At 41.5% G+C, this 21,596-nt stretch overlaps 1 protein-coding gene across 1 annotated transcript in view; it reads left to right on the top strand.

Moving 5' to 3' along the window:
- The window catches only part of COG3 (component of oligomeric golgi complex 3), a gene marked incomplete at its 5' end in the record, with an annotated part of 29,630 nt that extends 16,082 nt beyond the window's left edge, over positions 1-13,548 (top strand). Inside the window, 9 exons of the mRNA XM_017733659.1 lie at positions 370-494; positions 2,117-2,206; positions 4,062-4,182; positions 6,439-6,527; positions 6,627-6,761; positions 7,775-7,850; positions 9,375-9,502; positions 10,063-10,161; positions 11,388-13,548. Of these exons, the coding sequence (XP_017589148.1) occupies positions 370-494; positions 2,117-2,206; positions 4,062-4,182; positions 6,439-6,527; positions 6,627-6,761; positions 7,775-7,850; positions 9,375-9,502; positions 10,063-10,161; positions 11,388-11,417 (893 nt within the window). The remainder of the gene's footprint in view (positions 1-369; positions 495-2,116; positions 2,207-4,061; positions 4,183-6,438; positions 6,528-6,626; positions 6,762-7,774; positions 7,851-9,374; positions 9,503-10,062; positions 10,162-11,387) is intronic.
- Positions 13,549-21,596: the final 8,048 nt, after the last annotated feature.

Raw genomic sequence — 21,596 nt, forward strand, 5'->3', positions numbered from 1 at the left:
CTTGATCTCTAACCATTTCTTTTTCCTATTTTCTCTTGTGCTTTTATTTTTTAAAGTAACTGATCATTTCAGCTGTTTAGCTGAATGGGAGGTGTGTGTCATTGGAGACATGCTGTAAAACTAACTCATTAAAAAAGGTCGAGCTGGGCCACCCCTGAAAGCAAATTCATGTCTTTCACACGTTTGTGCTCTATTCACATCGAAATCCAGTACTGACCCGCTCAGAAGGAAAAAAAGTGAACCTGTTAGAGTAAAATACAATGTCTTATTTCTGTGTAGAGAGTATAAAATGCAGTCGATATTACAGTCTCCTTTGGTTGAAAGGACAGATGGGCAAGTTTTTCATGTGTGTATTTTGCTTTTAAACAGGTTCAGCTGAATCCCTTAATCCCAGGCATCAGACCACGATTTCACCAGCAGATCTGCATGGAATGTGGTATCCTACTGTCAGAAGGACTCTAGTGTGTCTCTCCAAACTGTACAGATGTATAGATGTATGCAAAAATTTCCTTATCTAATTTTTTAGGTGAAGTTATAAAGCGTGTATAGCACCGTGTCAAAATATTTTAATACAAACTAGGAATGGACAACTACTGGCCTCTAACCTCTTAGTCTTTCTGCTGCTATCTTTATGTAAAACAAGTGAACTGACAAACTTAGGTCATCATTTCTAAGACAGTTTTATATTTGTAGAATTAGAAAAATGGCACTGATTTGTACATTTATTGCTTTTGCTGTTACAGAAATAATTTAGTGTCTGATGTTCAAGATACTGGTCTCACCAAAGTTGAGGAGTGAATAGGACAAGAAAAAATAGAAAGTTCTGGGTCAATTACACGGAATGGTTTTATTGCTGAAATTACATGAATGTTGTGAATGTGTTTGTGTGATGTCTCTGGTCTTAAAAATGGTGACTCTACTGCTTCTACATTTTGGAAATGTTGTGAAAATGTTTTTGTGGCACATTTCTTCATGTTTCAAAATGTAGGAGACATTTCCAAAGTTTAAGACAGTAGAAATTTTCATGTCTAGCAGAGACAGAAGCAGTGTTTATTTAACACATATTTTAAGACTTTCCCATTAGAATCTGTTTTATGTTGCTTACTTAACAGCATATGAGGCTGATAAGCCTCTGAAGAAACTGATGCAAGTGGTTTTGCTTTTCTGCATGTGTTGTATCTTTATTAGATGCATTTAATGGATTTCAAAATATCTTTGATGGGTGTATATGAAACTCCTGCCAAGATGCTATTGCTAAAAAAGAAGCTGGAAAATACTAATGCTGTATTGCTTAAAATATCAATCCCATTAAAGATAGATGAATATTTGCCCTTGTTTTCAGCTAGGCCTTTATAAATGAGGTGATTTCTGCGTTGTTTGCAAGGCTCATTTATAGTGTGTCTGCACAGAGTTCATTTAGTTCTACTCTGAGATACTGTAGCAGAACTGGTACCCCCTTGCCTGCACCCTGTAGATAGGGAAGACATGAATGAAGTGGTGCTGGCAAGTCTGGAGCACTCAGGGCTCTCATGTGCTCCGTTGCAGTGCACAGCCATGGGCAGGCTGTGTTCCTGTGGCTGGCTCAGCCGTAGGATCGTGTTGCTGCCACTTAAGGACTTGATCCATGTCCCCTGGGCCATGGCAGCTGTCACATTTGTTTACTAAGCTGTCACAAGTGTGAGGTAATTTGAGTCTGCCTGAGGTTAAGATCACTCGAATGATCTCGTGTCTGTTGCAGATGTAGCTTGCACGCACAGGTAGTTGCCCTGACACACAAAGAGGTGTTGGTCAGGTTACCCAGCAAACACCGTTCATGCTGTTGGCTCTGAATGTGTGAGGTGTCACTGACCATGTCACTACCCAGCTGCCAGTTCAGAGCTGCAGGGTGAGCAGGGCATGCTTGTGTGGGTACCTGCATCCAGCCTGAGTGTTTGTAGCAAGCTTTTGTATGTGAATGCTCCATCCTGTGTTGCTGCATTTAGCCAGTATGTTTGTAGCTAGTTAATCTGGAGTTCTGTAAGGTGGTGAACACATTGTTCACAAACTGCAACTCTTAAAATTCTGCTTAAGCTTTGCTAACACCTTTTTTATTGGTCTGATTTCCTCTTCCCTGCAGAGGGCAGTGTTTCAGGGATTATCACAAGAGGCCTTATCTGCCTGCATCCAGTCACTGCTGGGAGCTGCTGATTCCATCAGCAAAAACAAGGTCAGAATCTGTGCTTTGGGTATGATTTCCACAGTCCCCACCCCCAGCCCCTTGTATATCTAAAGTCATGAAGCAGCAGTTCAGAATTCTGTTAAAATCTTAGTCAAGGCATGTTACTCTGCCTCTAGAGACTTGATGGATTTGCCAGTTCTTAGTTATGGTTAATGTATTGCAGGGCAAAGACAATGATTTACATGCTAGCCTATCTCTGAAAAGGTGGAATACAGATCGTAGCAGTTGTGTTTACAGGCTGCTCTAACCCATGGGAAATGATGCCTAAAGAAAAGTTTCTGCTAGAGGACTTTGCTCCCTGTATTTATTTTCACTGCCTGCTATTCTTTTCTCTTTGTCTCTGCCTCTGTTGTTTGAATTTTCAAAAATCTTTCTGACTGTTACATTCACTGGGAAGAAGTTTTAAGTATTCTCTGCTGAGAGCTCTACTGTCAAAATGTTTGATCTCATGTGTTGCTCAGAATTCAATGCAGATTCATCAGGTCATTTAAACTTTAACTGTTAGTTTAAGTAGTTGGAGTAAACTTTCTTTTTTCCTGTCACAGTTCCTTTAAATCCTGTAGTAATTTGCTAATTCCTAACAGCCAGTAAATGAATTTAAAAAAAAAAAGTCTTAGTAGGCTAAAATTGTTGGATTTTTAGAAGCAGTAAATATTTAGTAATGAAAAAAGTTTTAGTTCTGATTGGAAATGATCTGTTTTGAAGTATTTCTTTTGAGTGTCCTTTGAAAAATATCTGTTAAACATAGTATCTTTAAAAAGAAATTCAAGCTACACTTCCCTTTAGCTTGAGCAGATAGCTATTTTCTGTGTAACTGATTCAGAATTCTACAGTTAAATACCCATTCCAGCACTGTGTACCTGGCCAACATTGACTTAAAAGTATTGCAGAGAATGAAACTCATCCTGCAGTGACCCCTAAATAGGTTGGCCCAGAACTAGGATCTCTATCACTTTGTTCTTGCTGCATGTTAATTTAACATTTTCTGGTGAAATGATGCATATAAGAATTAATAAAAAAGCCAAACCCAAACAACTCAAGAAGCCCTTTCCACCACTCATTTCTTGTGAAATTTCAATTTGTTGAAACTGCAGATTTAAATCTGATTTCTTCTTTTCTGTTTTATTTAACATTATATCAAGGAAGGTTCTCCAGCTTGCAAAAGCAAATTTGAATTCTTGAGTCCTTCTCCTTTCACCTCAGTGAGCCATGAACTTTAAAGATTAAAACCAGCACTTAGTATAAAGCATGTAGCTAAAATAACAGGCAGTGCAAAACTGATCATCTCGGTGGTGTGAATTTGGCCTTCTTTTATTCTTTGTATCTTTGCTGTACTGTTTAGAAATTAACTAAGCTTTGTGTTTAATGACATGAGAGAAATGCGCTGTAAGACCTTTGCAGAAAAGCACAGTTAATCAAGGTTATTACAGGAACATTAACTTTTTTTAGTCATTGTAATGATGAAAACTAATTTAGAACTTCATGTTTTTCAACTATAAATTATATGAATTGCATGAAATAATTCCTCTCTCTTAAGAAGAATAAATTTGTATCTTTCAAATAGTGGATACCTGTACTTAATGAGGACATTTAGTAATACGGCTGTGTAATCTAATTCTTCTAAGAAATGGGAATAAAGTCTGCTTCTGTAGTACACTGTATTAGGAATAGTACAGAAGTGGGATTTGTTGATCCCACAGTGTAGTTAATGGCACTACAGACTAATGGAAAAAGGTTGTTAACTAATAAAAGTGGAAATGTTGAAACTTTGCTCTTCATTTAATTGTTTGGGGTTTTGTTTTTTTTTTTACATGTAATGCATGTTCTTTCTCTTGTGCTGTAGACCCAGGTTGATGGACAGCTTTTCTTAATAAAACACCTTTTGATTCTTCGTGAACAAATTGCTCCTTTCCACACTGATTTCACCATTAAGGAAATTTCCCTGGACCTTAAGAAAACTAGAGGTACTAAACAGTTGCTGGCTACAGAATGGGATGGGATTGTCCTCCCTTAATGTGCCAGCACAGGTTTTGGGTTTATTTTATGTTCACTTGCAATGACCTGTATGCTTTTTTCTAATCTCTTGCTTTGTTCCTAGCTTCTCTGAAAAAAACCAAAACTGTTCTCCTCCTCAGGGCAATTCAAGATGTAGCTAACAAATTCTTTATTTTTGTATGAAATGCGTTTGCCTGCTTTTGCTGCTGACCTAACACATTTATCCAGTCTTTTTTAAGAACAGCTAAGTAATCTACATTTTTATTGCACAGACGTGTCTTTCCCCTTTTCTGACCCATTAAAGGAATATCTCTTCTTACTGGTGCTTAGCAGGTGAATTTAACAATACATGGTCAACTTACCTGGAACAAATTAAGATTTCCTGGACCTTTGTGTGAACTTTTTTGTTTTGGGAAAGATTTTTTATTTTGCAAGTTCAATAAATAGTATTGTTGGGTGATATTATGTAGCAAGCGTGTCTCTTGTAGGAAGTGAAAATAGAAGTAGTGGCCATGACCATGGTTTTTGAAATTGTACTATTGTTCCCCTGTAAAATTCAGGAAAAAAGCTCTCAATACAAAACTGAACTGTCATGCACTTTCCAAGCTGTAAGGATAATGGGAAAAACTACGGGAAGCATGTCAAGTTTCTCTCCTTCCATTCCAGAAGAGAAAGCTGAAGAAGTAACTCCTCTTTCCTGCTGTCTGATTTGCTGCAGTCTTAACTCTGAAGCAAGCATTTCTTACACTAACCATTTCACTTGTTGCATTTGAACATCAATGAAACCTCCTACCTGTTGAGTGGTTTCTAGTTGACTGGAGGTTAAAGGGCAAATACATCCTTTTGGTGTCTTGTCCTGGCTGACACACAAGTTTGTTCTCCATCTTCATTTAATGGAATAAATTTTTGTGCCAGCCAGTACTTTGCAGGTGGTAGTGGTAAGTACTGGAAAATACTTTCTTTATGTTGGGTGGTGGAGGCAGTGGTGTTGAAAATATGTATGTTGTGCTTAGTTCTTTCTGTGGTGTAGCATAGGCCAGTAGGGCTTTTATATTTGGGATGAATTGTAGAAGAAAACCTGGCTAATAATTTTACTGTGTTCTAGACAAACTTCCTGCACACAGATTTAAGATCTAATTTGGTATTTACAGACGAAGAGATACTGCTTACTGTAAAAGTCATGCTTTTGCCCAATTTTTTGAAGTAGTATAATGTTAAGGTTCATGTAACTGAAATATGCAGTGGGATAAAGGACTAGCTCATAGGCTTCTAAACAAGAATTTGGGAAGTCTTTGGAATTTCTGATGTTTCTGGTAAAAAATTCAGAGAACAAAAATAATCTTTCTCTGTGGTCACCTTTCACTGCATAGGAGTGCAGATTCTTAGTTCAGTGCAACACCTACAAGCCTGCGTATTTGGTATTCCCTCTTTATTTAACGCCTCAGAGAACACTTCTTTTACTCTTAGGTCTTGTTTCCCTCCCTCTGTTTTATACAGAGTGCCGAATTCCTTTTGAAATGAAAAAAAAGAAACCAGATAGATGTGTAGGATGTTAAATCGCTGACAGTAGGGTAATAAGCTATACTGCAACTATTGATAATTTTCTTTTTCCCTATTTGACTAGATTTCAGCTTGACAGCATCCTGTTAAGACTATAGATGTAATTCCAGTATCTTGTCTTAGTTACAGACATTGTTGGTTTTCCTTCTTGGGACTTCTGTGGAGAACATAATCATGAATGTTTATCAACCTTGATGCTTTGTTTTTAGTCCTAACTAAAACAATTAAGTTCAGAGCACCAATTTGTAGTTCTTTCATGCAACTGTACTTGGTTTTCCCAGGCAGTGTGTGCAAAATTCTGCATATTGTTTGTAAACGCTTAAATAGCTTATGTAAAAGTCTTCCACTTGGAGATACAGTAACAGGAAGCAGAGAGCTCACACAATTTTCATGCTCATAGCACTGCAGTAACTTGTTTGTTTCTTGTAATTTATTTATCTGTTTAGACTGTGCAACTGTTAGGTTCAGGTGTACCATAGGTGCCATTGAAAAATAGTGAATTAAGCTTTATGTGCTTCTGTGCATGTGCACTTGTGCATCATTAATGTTACAGTTATAATCATTCATGCTGGGCCATTTTTTATGCATAAATGAGGGATTAGAGTTTGTAGTTCCTGGAGGTGAATGGCATTGACTTACAGTGTGAGTGACTTTCTGATTCACAGATGCAGCATTTAAAATCCTGAATCCTAAGACAGTTTCAAGATTTTTTAGGCTAAACAGCAACAACGCCTTGATACAGTTCTTACTGGAGGTAATGTGGTGTCTTATTGCATTAAGAAAAATTGGGTCATTTAAGTGTGTGGTGATCTCTGGCAAATAAAAAGAAGAGAATTGTCATTCTCTGTTTAAGGGTACTCCAGAAATCAGAGAACATTATATCGACTCCAAGAAAGACGTAGATCGTCATCTGAAATCAGCTTGTGAGCAGTTTATTCAGCAGCAAACCAAACAGTTTATAGAACAGCTGGAGGAGTTCATGACAAAGGTACAAAGGTGTTGTATGTTTGTTAACCTAACTGAAGTACTGGTAGGACAAAGGAATTGGTATTTAAATTGGTTATGGGACAAGCTGCTAGTGCTCTGTGATTAGCTGAAGATAATATTCTTTCCTTTTAAGTTCCAACAAAGCAATTTTCCAGGCATTTTTGAGATTAATGAGTTAAAGGAACATGACATAGTTTGTTTTTAAAAGCAACCCTAACCCTTGTGTTCTTTGATCAAGAAGCTTTAGCTTTTCATTGAATTGGAACAGGTGTGTGAAAGTTGGCAGGAGCTTTTCTTTTTGCAGAACCACTTTGACTGCATTTGTAAGCCTTCAAAAACAGCCTTGGGTCATGTGTGTTCTTGAGGGAGGTCTTAGAGTATGAGATGTCTTGTTACAATACATTTCATTCTAGAACCTGCTCTAGAGGTCAGGATTTCTAGGTATCTTGAGAAAACCTCACAATAGGATATATTCTGGACTGTAGGTGCTGAGAATAAGTGACATGACCTCTCAGAAAGTGGGGCTACAGCATTGCATGGACTGCAGATATCCCAGCTGCTGATTTTTGAGAATTTAGAAGATTACAGTATTAAATTTACTCATACCTGTCACGCTGGGGTAGAGGTCAGTGGCAAGCCTAAAATGTAGATGGGTAACTGGTGAGATTGATAGATTGTCTGAGTGATCTCAATGATTCATTTGGAATCTGGGGAGTTTGACCAAGCTGCTTAAGGATAAATCTCTTTTGAGGTTTTGTATCCTTAGATGCCTAAACATCTTTGTAAATTTAATCCCATTTTGAATTTTACTTTCAAGAATTTATCACAGCTGTAATTTTGAATTGCATTTCTGTAAAGCTGCTTCCCCTGTGTGTTGTTAAGTCAGGTCATAGAAGAGAGAGAGCAGTGGAGATTCCATGCACTGTGGTATCTGAGTTGCGCTGTTTTTATTTGGTCACTTTGTTGTGAACTCAACTGAAAGAAACATCATTTTGTTGATTTTACTTGTTTTAGGTAGCTGCTTTAAAAACAATGGCCACTCAAGGAGGTCCCAATTACAGCCTTTCACAGCAACCTTGGGCACAGCCAGGTATTTACTTTGGTTTATATTCATGTTACTAATAGGAAACTGAAGAGGTGGTCAGAATAACTTGGACTGAGAGACTGTGATTGATTTTGAAAAATTCTGCGTATAAGAACTGTCTACCTTTTTATTGCAAATCCTGGCTTTCTTTTTTGCTTGTGTGCTATTTGAAATGTCTTAAGCCAGCTCTAAAAACCTGACAAACTTCAGAATATGTAGTTAATTGGTGCAGTAGATTAATGCCTTGAGTATTTCTCAAGCTGTGACTGTTCTTGCATGTAAACAGCATTTCTGCAACTGCATACAGAATGTGCTTAAGGAATTAATTGATTACGTTATAATAAAGCTTTTGCTTTTGTAGGAAAGAATGTATCCTCATTGAAGCCCTTATTGTCTGTACATTTGGTATTTACTTTGGTTTCAGTTTTTCTGTCATTATGCAAAAATGGAATCCGGGTTTGTTTCCCTCTTTTTAAAAATTTAAATGTCAATGCTTCATAGGAACATTTGGAGCAGTTTTAGATGTTCCTAGGTTGTTTTGCTCTTCATATTACAAAGTTGTGCTTCTGCGTGGAAAAATCTGATTATTCCAATTCATACATTGGAACCTTCTGTTGTATCATATTCTTAAGATGCAAAGGGTGGAAAAATCTGATTATTCCAATTCATACCTTCTGTTGTATCATATTCTTAAGATGCAAAGCCAACCATGTTCATACATAATTCAGTGCTGCTCAATGGGTCAGACACTCTCAAGGGCTAACTTGAGCTTCTACTTAACATCTCCCACTTCTTCAGGAGTATTTTTAATGTTTGTTTGGAGATAATTATGTGTGTAGAGATTGAAGTAGAGCTTCTGCTGTTTCTTGGAGTCATTTGTCTGGGAAACAGGACTAGGCAAAAAGTTTAGATGTGGCAGAAGCTGAAGGGGGGAAAACCCCACATAGGATATTAACTGCAGTACTTTAAAACTACAGAATGTATTTTTCCCCTGGCCTTTAAGCAATGATCTTGTAGAATCATTAAAATTCCGAGCAATAAAGAGAGAGGGTCTTGTCTGACAGAGGATTCCGGTCTGATTGATTCAAAATCCAGATTACGGTGCAGTCTTTCCTCCCATAGACACGGCCTGTGATCAATAAGGAGAATTTGTGATATTCTGTTCTCTTTACTAGCACTGTTTATTTCCTAGAAGTTCCTTTTCCAGATAAATTTTCTGGGAGGGAGCCTATGTAGAACTTTGCTTTTTTTGTTGCTGTTGGAGGGCTGTGATTTCAGAAACATCAGGAGGATGTGGTAGCTTTCAGAAATGGGGTGGATGCATTTTCTGCAGGGAAAGGAAGCAGTATCTGGCACGCTGTGGTCCTGTGATGGGTTTGATACTGCACAGCCCAGCCGCCCCCTCTCTCCCTTCCACTCAAACCTGTGGTAATGATCTGCCCAGAAGAGTGGAGGTGATTTTCTGGAGCGTAGGTTTCAGCGAGCCAAACTCCGCTTTAGCCTGTTAAACATATTTTCTTTTACTTTCAGCAAAGATCAACGATCTAGTCTCTTCCACTTACAAGACAATAAAAACAAAGTTGCCGTCAACTTTACGAAGCATGTCCTTATACTTGTCCAATAAAGATACAGAGTTAATTCTGTTTAAGCCAGTCAGGGTGAGTATTGCTGCCATGTTTTCCTGGAGGTGTTTCGTGGTGCTATCTGTAGCTTAAAAATGCCAAATCCAAACTGCTCTTGCTTCTGCTACACAACACACACATATGACAGGGAAGTAACTGCTGCTCTTTATTCTGTACATCTTCCACTTGGCACCAAATGAACTACCATAAAGAAAATTAACTCTGTCCAACACCAAACCAGTAGGTTTTGGTCACTTATGCATGGCAGGAACACCAGAAGCAGAGAGGATGATACAGATTCAGTGGAAAACCTACTGTAAACCACCAGAAGAACCAAGCTTGAGTTTTAAACTTCCAGATGCAGGACTCAGTGTTTCACTTTAGCACATCTTAGCTGAAGTTTTTATCTCACAACTAATGTGGATTCCTTGTAGCTGTTTTGGTGCTTGTTTTAGACAAGTTCTTAATGCTTGGCTGCTTGCCCCTACCCCATCACTTCAGTAGCTATTCCATGTACATTGTGCTTGTTCTGGTTCATGTTTAAGATGGGTGTTAACGTTTTTTAATATTGATTTTTTTCTTCTTTCTTTTAAAAGAATAACATTCAGCAAATGTTCCAGAAACTCCATACTCTGTTAAAGGAAGAATTTAGTAATGAAGACCTCCAGATCATAGCTTGTCCTTCAATGGAACAGGTATATATTGAAGCTCCCTATTTTATCAGTTGGTCTTCCATGTGACTGGCTTTTTTAAACGTTGATTTTTTTCATTTTTTGTTATTTCCAGTGTTCAGAGTCCTTATTTATTTTTTATCCTACTTAATCCTGGATGATTAAACTTTGGGCTTTTTCTGATCTTTAGGCTCTCAGCTAGGAGGAGGCTTTGTTTGGTTGGGTTTTTTTAATAAATATCTAATAGATTTTCTTAAACCAAGGTGGTGATTGATGTTGCTGGGGATTGGGTTGTACAGCACTGTAGAAGAGTCTTGCCATTTCCTGGCATTGTCTTCCTGGAAAGGTATCAAAGCCAGTGAATATGCCTTAAAAAAACCTGTGCATTTGAAGGCATCTTGCTTTTGACAAATACAAAAAGCAGCAGCTTTTACATTTAGGAAGCACGAGAATGAATTACTAGAGTGCATCTGAAGTGAATTGTATTGAGGAAATGTGCAGATGTTTGTGGAAGTGTAACCCTACATGGTAAGGTCTTTAGTCTCAGAGATGATTTGGGTTAAGGATTTTCTGTATTAGGATTCTCTGTCAGAAACCAAGTAGGCTTTTAAAAATGTCACTTGGACCTTAGTAGTCTAGGGAATGTGGGTAGAATCTTGATTATCACAGGATGACAGGTATTTAAACAGGTAATCTAGTTTATGGATTAGAGGATGTTGCCTGCAGTGCGTGTGGCCCCAGGAATGTGTGATAACTGTCCTGGAGCACTGAGTGGGAGTGATGCACCATGAGGAGGTGGGGTTATCCTAGAGGAGGTGGCTTCCTCTAATTGTTTATCTGATGAACCCTGGGATCACTTATCCTGCAAACTGAAGTGTATGGAAAACAATATTGTAATGTGTAGGAAACAAATATTGTGAAGGATCCCAAATGTGTTTCAGATATTTGAGATGAATGGTAACATTTTTTGCCAGTGTGCCAGTTCTTTGGAATTTCTTGACAACACATGAAGATATCTTAGGAAGTTTGTCACAGTAGTTTTGACTGCTGAAATGAGTGGTCAGCATCATCAGCAGCTGAATTTTAAAAAGCCTGTGAGTAGGCATTTAAATGGAAATTTTGGCTGTTGTTTTGTAATTGTCTTCTGATTAATGTGCTTCCCCGGAATCCTGTTTAAAGGTTAAAATATGATACATCAGTTTTGTAACTTGGTTGCTCTGTCTAACATAGACTTTCATTTTGTCTTTCAGGTGAACTTACTGTTGTCTATGTCCAAGTAGCCCAACAGTGAGGCTGCTTGGAATAAGCTTCAGCTGAATGCCAGGCAGTGAAGGGAATGCAAAGACATTTGCTTAAAGTAAACGAAGGATACCACTGTGCAGTCCAGTCTGCATCAAAACTATCCAGGCTGCTAAACCCTGTTTTAGGGAAAAAAACCAAAATGAACTGGTTTGTTGATTTGTTAAAGGTCTTCCTGTTCACTGGCTTGAGAAGTGGGCCGAAGAAAATGAAACAAAAACCCCTTTGCTGATCACTCTTATGGAAGCTCAGTTACTGCCTTTTCCAGATATTTTCAAAATTGAAAACCTTTTTTGTTGTTTTTTTTTTAATGTAAAAGCCATTCTGGCTTTCCCTTAATGAGCTGATACAGGCAATGGAAAGTCACACTTTCAAAGACACGCTGGTTATACAGTGCAGGGAATCAAATGAGAGCAGGAATAGTTATTTGTGAGACTTGGAAGGTGAGCACATTGGTATGACAATTTGACTTAAGCAGGCATGCTCTGAGTTTTTCTTTAACTTCCCTGAAAATCCTGGTAATCCATCACATGCTTGAAAATAATTCAGAGGTTCTTGCTTGGGAAAACTTAATTTCCCACATGTGAAGTGTTTCTTGGAACACTGGATGTTCTGTCTTTCTTATACTCTTGTGATTGGGAGCTGTGAGGTCTGACCTGAAGTTTCATACTCTAGCCTTTCTCCATGTAAAGAGTCTCACATCCTTGGGATTTGCAATGGAAAGCTGTGCAATATAATTTCTGTTGTTTCTGAGGGAACTGCATGTTTTCAGATGCTTTCCAGCAAGGCTTAGCATTGAGGTTTTCAGGTACTTAGTTTTAGGGCAGAGTTGGTTTTTTTGCCTTTCCCAAGATCAGATGGTGGTGTCACATGGTTTAAAGTGGGAACTGGGTCTGGAACTTGCACAGCCTTTGTGCCCTGGAGTAAGTGCTAATCAGGAGTGTGGGGATGCCTGAAACTCGATGTGCAAGGCTGTCAAATCTGCATTGTAGAGAGAGGTTAAGTACTCGGTAAGTGGTAAACAGTGCAGGCTGTTGGGTGAGCATTAATTGGACATTTGTGTGGAAAGCTGGATGCTAAATGCCTGGCCCTTAATGCAGTGAGCACTTCAGAGTGTCTCAGTGTTTAAATCTTCATTGTGCAGCCCTGCAGAATGAAATTGTAGTGGGTGATGTGGCAGATTTTTAACTTATTTATAAAGCCTGTTTTGTACTTTTGAATATGAAGAAATCTCCTTGCACATGGGTGGTATTTTGATTTAATAATTTTCCTGTTATAAATAACAAGGCTGGAGTATAAGATGGTAGGATGGAAAGCTACCACAAGAAATGTTGCAGCAGTGGTGCACAGGTACATAAATGGTACTCATAGGACCTTACATGACTCCTTAAAAATTAACTAAAGGAACTAACAAGGAGAAAAACTTGCCCTCTCCCTTTACTTTTGTAGAAATACAGGCTGTAAAATAATGTCCAGTGTGTTGTAATATATGTATATTTGTTTTTTATAAAGTTTTTCAGAGGACTGCATGGTCACTGTACAGAGTTATGACTGACTTAATACAGACATTGTACAGAAGAGATGTGAAGGGTAAACCATGGCAGTAGTCACTCTTGTGCTTGGGATCTTTTTCTCTCTTAGAGTACCCAGACAGCTCTAGGACAGCTGGTGGAAAGATTAGAAGAGCAATCAGTTTATACAGCCTGTTTGCTAAATGAACATTTGTTTAAACATGTACAGTTTCAGATATTTACGTTTACAAATAGTGTAAATACTTTCAAAAGATTAATTTAAGATGCTTTATATTATCTGACTAGAAACTTGCTGGTTTTAATTTTTTTAAATAAAAATGTTGCCTCCTATTTTGGTCCAAGAGTTAAGCTTTATTCTGTATCCTGAGGCTTGTCTGTCAAGATAACTGTAATACAGAGACAATAAATATCCTGTAAGCACAGGCAGTGCATTGCTGAGAAGTGTTCTTTTTTTAGCAGTGAGAGAATTGAGTTTATTTGGCACAGATATATACCTTAGTGCTGAATGTACAGCTAATTGTTAAATTAATGCCTCTTTATGGTTATAATAAAAGTAAATTTGTATTTTCTTTACTGACAAGCAATCTTGTGTGACTAAATAGTCTCTTTCCTTGCAATTTTGTTAGGAGGAAGGAACCACAACTATAATACAAGAACTTACTTTAACTAAGTTGGCTTTTACTAAGAGAGCTTGGGAGGTAGTGGCAGAAAACACTAGTATTACTGTATTTGATGACTGTTCTTGCCTGGATTTTCAAAGACTCATCTACCCAGAGTTTCTCATTACCCCAGAGTGCTCTTCTGGCCCTTGGTGTTGTAAAACACATTATCCAGAAGCTTCTAGTTTGCCCCCTATAATGCCAGCATGAAGTTTCCCTTCACCCTCTGGCTTTCACAATGTCATTGGAATGAACTATCAAAGGAAAAGCTCTCCTTCCCTGTGGAATTTGGCTTCTGTCTGAGTGGTGTGGGGCAGTGATGTGTGACTAGAGCTTCCTGGTTGCTTGGAGCCTCCTCTAGGGGTCTGGCCCTTTGGATTGTGTCTTGTAAATGAGGTGAATGCCTGGCCAGCTTTTGGACACCAGTGGTGCCTGCAGCAAAATCTGCTGTGCCATGTGTTTTTCAAGCAAAATGTAATAGTCCTTTTCTCAAACTGCATATTTGGTATTGACCAAGTGATGCGGGTATGAAAAGGAGGAAGAGTCTGTGCTGCTGAAGCAAATCCTGATGACTGCAGGTAGATCCAGCTCTGTCCACAAATGCTGTTTTCTGCTCTTGTGCATTTTCATTCTCATTGAGCCCTGGATCCCAGCCAGTACAGTGGAGCAAATCAGACATTTGATATAAAGGCCTCTAAATACAGCAAAAAGAAAAAAGAATCACTGTTTGTCCCTTTCAGTGGTGGGCAACACACCACTAAGCCATGGGAATTGCCATCAGCTGGAGCCTGGAAACCCAAGAGAGACCTCGTGTTCCCTCTCTTGAATTGCCGCTGGTCCATGTGCGCAGGCTGCTCTTTGCCATCCCCTCTGCACCAGCCCAGGTGTGTCTGGCTGAGAGCCAGAGCAAGCTGGTCAGTCACACTTGGCACAAGCAGTTCCCAAATCTCCGGTTCCCCAGCTGTAGGATGGAAGCCATGTGCTTCAGGGTACTGAGTTTTTGGTGTGTAACCCTGCTGATCAGACTGGGATCCATCACATGCTGTCAGCTGAGGCAAACCAGGACCTGATGTACAGATGGGCATTGTGAGCTTGAAGAAAGGAGCTTTATTTTCATTGCAAAGTGACTGTTACCACCCTGGTAAGAGAAAAGTTGGTCTGAAATGCTGATGTGGCTGCTTGCTGTGAGCACTAATTTCTTGCATTTCAGTATTTCATGCAGGTAGAAGATAATGAGATGCAAGGAGTGATATCACTCAGGAGATTGCCAAAAATATTGCAGCACTGATTGTTGGAGAGCAGGCTCCTGAGCTGAATGTTTTTGGACTGAAGGAAGAGGTCCTCTTTACTTTCTGGCCGCCTAAGTGCGTGACTTCTCTGGATCTTTCAGCTGCAAAGAGAGCCCGTGCAGAGTGAAGGGTGTTAATGCTAAACTCTGTGAGGTGGGGCTGAGTGGGAGGGCATCCTGCGTCTCAGAACCCAGCCTTTCACCATGCAACATGCCGTGTGTGCCCTTTCCCTTTGTGCCCGTGGAGCACGCTGACCCTACAGCTCCCCCTGGGAGCTGATCCTCTTCCAGACCAGTGGGCTGGGAGTGGGCTGCCCAGAAGTAGTGGGACAAGGAAGATGACTTCCTTATCTAACAGAGCAGATGGTTCTGAGCAGAAGTCTGAATTTTGGGGGTCAAAGAGGAGTAGCCAGTGCTTTATGGTTCTGCACACTTGGGGCTTTGGCTCACTGCCACCCTCCTGAACAGCCACTGCAGAAATTGTTTCCATTAGCAATGTGCCCGTGACCATGTACAGAATATTGCTGTGAGGGCTGCCAGCATTTGGTATGTGCCTGCACCAGGGAAGACAACTTGAATCCTTCCCCCTGAGGCCTCAGCCCCCAACCAAGCACGAGCAGCGCATTATTTCAGTGCTGACTAGTTGTGTTTGCCTCTAGTAAGAGACAGGGCTACATACCAGTAGGCTGGGACAGTCACATTGGCACCGAGTGGGGCTCAGCCCTGGCCAGAACAGCATTTCCACCTCTGAGGAGGGGTCAGAGGTGGGAAACCTGAGTGAGTGGTGACAAATACCAAAGGATTTTGGTGTTCCTCTCCCCACATGCTTGTTTCATGTTAAGTGAAATGCTGTTTAGATAAAATCAGAAGCTTTGTGCTTATACTGACATTTAATATTAATGTTTTGAAAAGAAACAGTGTTTCAAAATGAATTTGTGAGTGTTGTTCTTACCCTCCAGCAACAGCATTTCAGCTCATCTTAATGCTTTCCCAGGAGGGAATTTCATTAAGAGCCACACAGGCAGGAAATTTGGTTTTGAATGGAACAGCAATTTTTCTGCATGAAAATTTGTGACCAGTCCCATGCAGCAGTCCCAGGTTTATCTCCACTGGGTGGTTTCATTGCTGCTCTCCAAAGAGCTGGTAGGCAGGAGCAGGGATGTCATGGCAAGTGCTCATCAGGAGCTGGGACCCCACACTGAAGCAGACAGGATTGTTGCGCCTGGGGAACAGTAAGTCAATTCAATCCTAAACCCAGGATTTAATGGTGATGTGCCCTTTCTGTTCCATGGTGATGGGCTGTGGGAGTGATGGAAGTCAGGGCACTTTCAGTGCTTTTGGTTGGCCCCTTCCCAGCCTAAGTAGATCCCAGTGCATGGGTCCAGGGTGGCCCTGGGGAGTAACACACAGCTGGATGAATTTAGACCCAACAACTTCATGGTCCCAAATACCACATTTTGTCTGCAATTGGACCAAACTTCCATTTTTTCCATTCAAGAGTTGCTTCTAGGACCTGATGCATCCAGTGAAGGGCTGTTTTTTGGTAAATCTTTGTCTTTTGGTAAAAGCACGCTACAGAAATTGGATGGCACCTTGGAGAGCCATGAGTCCCTTAAAGGCAGAAAAACCCCTTGGGTGGTGTGTCAGCTGCGTGTGTGTGTGTCCCTGTCACGTGAAAAGGGGAGATTAACTCAAACCCTTTGTGTTTGGTCTGCCAACACCCCCAGAAAGCTGTGACCCTTGTGATGGGGACATGTGCCAGTCCAAGGAGAGTGAATTCACCACAGTTGCTGATTCAACAGCAGAACATCTTCCTTTGTCTCCCTTGGTTTTCAGCTGCTGTGGGGCTTATCAGCTGGAAAGTACCACTGAGTTCCCTTGTCTGCAAGGGTTTCAACAGAGCCTGGCCATGGTGTCTCCATTCCACCCTCCCTTTAGTCCTCCTCAGATTGTGCTGTGCTGTGTGTGGGAGGTTGGATATGCTGACCATGTTCCATCCAGGGAGTAGCATCTGTATTTTCCCCTCCACAATTTCCACACCGTCATCTTCTTTACCCTGGTCATCTTTCCACAGTCCCTCTCTTCCTGTTGCACATCTACATCTGAGAGACCCTGAAAAGAGGTGTTCCATGCAGGTGTGTATGGTTGTGTGTGTGGCTGGGTATGGGAAATCGCCTTGCCAAACTACAGAGGAGAGGGAAAGGCAGCATGTGAGGGAAAACAGTCCATATTCACACATACAAATACAAATTGATGCTCCCCATCTTATGACATCCTGGGTAGACAGCTCTGGGTGCTGGAGCATCCCTCAGCTGTGGCACACGGAGAGTTTTTGTCATTTGCAGCATGTGTTGCATTGAGTTTTTCCTGCCTAAGCATGAAGAAGTTGATTCTCACTGGGCTGCAAGAGTAGCTTGGCCTCCCTCAGTGTTACCTGGTGCTGCAGCTTGGAAGAAACCAACAGGAAAGAAATAAAAACCTAACTTTGCATCTGTGACATGTTCCAGCTCCAGCCATGGGCAAGCCTGAGCCTGTCCATAAGCAGGACAAGCTGTCAGTTTTCTCTTTTCCTCCCATCAAAACGATCACATTCCATTCACAAATATCAGAGTGGTCACTCAGAACTGCCCTTAATTTGCAGGTGCTGGGGGAGGCTGGATGTGTTGCAGCAGCCAGCCCCACCTCGGGGGTGAGCCAGCAGCTGGCTGACACCGATGGGAAGCATGTGGTCCTGTGAGGTCAGGAGAAACCCGTGGCATGTCAGCGATGGCTTGGTGCTGCTCAGGATCTCCTCGGTGTCAGGCTGTAAAACCTGGCTGCTGTGTGATGGATGAAGCAGCAACATCTCTGCAGGCAAACGGCAGGACTGTAGGAGTCTGATGGAGGCATTATTGCAAAAGCTGTTTAAAATGATTTGTAATAGCTGGTTACAGATTTAAGATGTCCATTAATTTGCCTTAGCATGGGGAGGACTTGTAAATTGAGATGGGATTTACTGATTCCCCCAGATACTAGCTTTCTGAAGGGAAACTTTGGACACTGGGAATGGGATGTCAAAAATTATTATTTGATGGCTCAGGTGCTTGCAGCTTTTACTAAAGACATCACTCACCTCATATAACAACTTAGACTGCAAGAAATTGGTCACCTAAGTCATTCTTTAGTGAGGAACACTCACTGGAGATGAGAAACAAACCAGAAGCAATGTTGACCTAAAGCTAACCAACTCTATTGTGGCTTCCCCCCACAGCTGCAGGTAACAAGCCCACATTTTTCCATTGTGGTCACCTGGGGCTCCATGTGGAAGTGTGGTGCAGATGCCTGCCTGGACAGAGGGGATGGGGATGTGCTGCCCCAGGTCTTCTTCCCCCCTCCACTGGTACCAACCCCAGAGCACTACCAGACCATCACAATCTGTGCTTTCCACCTCGCCTTGGGTATTTTTGTTTGTTTGCTTACTGTTTAATTAAACCCTTTCAAATAACTGAGGAAAACTCATCCTTCACTTCTGTGTTTCCACATTTCATATATAAAGATAACTCCTTTTATTCTATGTTATTAGCTGTTCTCTGATGATATAATTTGCTAGCAGCCCTCTTTTCATCAGACACACAAGTAATTTATCCTGCAAGGTACTGACAAGCAACACAGAAACATTTCTTAGCTAAGAGCTTAGCTCCCAGCATTACAAGGGAGCAGCGTTTAATACTTTCTGATAGAAATAAGCAGCATTGCCACCTGCTTCTCTGGGAAGAATGCAGGGCAACTAGGCGAGGGGGAAGCAGAGAGATCATTGTTAATGCAGCAGCCAATTCTCACATGAAGAAAGGGACTGTGCTCGGGCTGTGTCTGTGGCAGGGACTTGAGGAACTCATCTGCAGCAGCTCCCAGGTGGAGGCAGTTTGTACACTTGATGTGGGTGACACCAGCCATTGCTCTGGCACCAATTTAATAATCTGAAGGTGCAGGCTTTGGCTCTGCAGAGTAGCTAAGAATTCCTTCCTGCTTGTAAGGGATAGAGAGGAACAAAAAAGCAACAAACTGACGATTTTGTTTCTGCTTTCATTTTTCAGGCTTTTTATGAGGCTAAAAAGACAGACAGTACCAGGCAGGAGGATTTGCTACCCCTATATTTCAGTGGGGGAGAGCAGTATAATGTGCTTCTATGTCCAAAATAAAAAAGCCAACAAAGTCACTGATTGTGTGATAAATCACAGGTAATTTTCTTGCATGCTGGCAGAAACTGCAATGCTGTCTGGCTGGGGAAGGGAGAGGAGAAGCAGGCAGGGAAGAGCAGGGCCATGCTGCAGGGGCCTGAGCTGTCAGGGAGATCCCTTTCAGCCCCTGGCTGATGGGGCAGAACACCAGTCCTTGGTTGTCCTCCCAGGGTCACGGAAGCTGGGACAAAAGGCACTGGGGCCCTGCTTCTCTTGGCAGTTGGGTTGGAGGGGATGTCCCAGGATACCTCATCCCTTGCTGGACACAGTGGTGATGTCCTTACTCATGAATTCAAGGCTCTCTGGACCCTGTAAAGCTTTTGCCTGTGCTGTTAAACTGTTGGCCTGGGACCAGGAGCTCTTCCCCTAGTGATTCCTTTCTAAAGACCCTGGATCTGACTCTGTTGGGCAGTTGGAATGGAGCAGCCTGGTTTGGGGGGTAAGAGAAGTGAATGGTATGGAAGTGGGTAAAGTCTATTTCCCTGCCACTCTCATGGGATGGTCACTCCCTTTTCGCCAGGACGAAGCTTGTGCTGCAGCCATGCTCCCACAGTGCTGGTAGACTCCCATTTCCCTGAGATGGTTCCTTACAATCTACAGCTGCTGTGATTAGCTTTACAGGAGCCCTGCAAAAGGTGCACTTTGCAGAGTCTTCTATCCAGGTGGTCTCCTCGGAGGACAAAGGAAAATCAGCATCAGTGCCATTAATTTTTTAAAAACTAAATTGGATGTAGATCTAGACTGTTCTCATAAAGGCATATATATATATATATATATAGTGTCAGGAAATGTAGGTTATATTTAATTATCTGTGCTCCCACAAACACGGTATGTTTACACTTCCTTCTGGAGAGCTCAGTAGAAAGTTGTAGTTGTTTTTCATATGAAAATGTGGACAACTTGGGAATTTGGCCTTCTTTTAACATCCTGTGAAGCACTGAGAAAGTGGAAAAAAAAGAGAAAAAAGAGGCTTAACACTTTAAAAACAATTTTTCAAAAAGCAGCCCCTGTCTCTTCTTTAAAAAGAAAACCCTGAGAAACTACATTAAAAATCAAGACACAGTCAGTTTTTAAGACAATGTTAATATGAAGAATCTTCAAGGGAAATTAGAAAATTTGCATTTTGGAAAGTAAAATAGCCTGCGCTGGAACTAGATGATTGGAACCAGATGATCATTAATGTCCCTTCCAACCCAAACCATGCTGCCATTCTGTGGTTCTATGATAATGGCTCCAAAGCAGTGTAAGTCTGGTTTAGCTTTAAGGGCCTTTTTCTTCTCTGTGGTATTTATAGTAGTCATTCTTGTGCCTCCTACTGTGATCAGTCCTGTCACCTAAATCCAGCCCATCTTTCCCCAGGTTTCTTCCCAGATGGGTTTTCCTTATCTTTCAACCAGCTGTGGTCCAGGGCTGGATGAGCTGGCTGACAGCACAAACCCTGGTGCCACCAGGGCCAATGAATGGCACCTGTGCATTTTGCATCTTATCCATCTTTATTTGCAGGCATTGTGGGTTTGTGCTGGCTGAGTTACACAGGCTGCTGCCTACCATCCACATCTGCCTTTCTGGTGGTGAGAAGGTGAGAAGGTAGTTATTTATTACTCATTCCTCCCAAAAACCTTCCATCGAGAGAGGAAGGCAAAGACCCTCCAGCTCTGTCCTGAATGAAGTGCGAAGTTTGTAACAGGAACTGAAGGGGCTGATTTTATACCCCCTATCAATGCAGCAGGGCTCTGCAGATGTGTGAGCCATGCTGGTGTGGTTCACCACTGCTGAGCTGGCTCTGGGCACACTGCACCAAGCCCAAATCTCACCCTTAAATAAGTGGTGAAGGCACTGCTGGAATCCTCAGCCACTCTGGAGGAGCCCTTGCCTGGTCACTTGCAGGTCCTCAGGTTCAGTCCCCAGAGTGGGCAGTGGCACGGCCAGCAGCCGAAAGGCTGGGGTGGAAATAAGGACTTCTGCCTGGGTGGCTGAGCGCCTTCCCCACTCAGATGAGGAGGGGGTTGACGGCTGCAATTTCAGTGGGTCTGCCACTGGCCCTCTCTTGAATTTCTGTTTTGCTCCCTGGGTCTGTGAAACCAGTCGGTTTTTTATTCATGTGCGCACACATCTTTTTGCCAGGAGACGGAAGTGTTCCCACGGCTCAAGAAACACTTCATGCTTGAGTCACTGATGCCTGCTCTTTTCTTTTGTCATCAAAAGCGTTCTGGTTTTCTGATGGTCAAGCTTAAGCCTCTTAAAAGGGGAGAGCCTCTGTCCTTTGAAGCAATTTTTGCACTATCATCAGAGAAGAGACAATTTCTTTTTCCCCTTGCAGGTGCAGGAGCATGAAATCACTTCCACAGAGCATTTTTCTGGAAGCCACCCGCCTTTTCTGAAAGGCTTCTCACCAAAGAGCTGGCAAATCCTGCACTGCCTGGCTCTAGAGGCTGCAACAAGAAGTTACTAGAGCCAGAGAGGA

This window comes from Corvus brachyrhynchos, unplaced genomic scaffold (assembly GCF_000691975.1).
Source record: "Corvus brachyrhynchos isolate BGI_N302 unplaced genomic scaffold, ASM69197v1 scaffold202, whole genome shotgun sequence".
NCBI lineage: Eukaryota > Metazoa > Chordata > Aves > Passeriformes > Corvidae > Corvus > Corvus brachyrhynchos.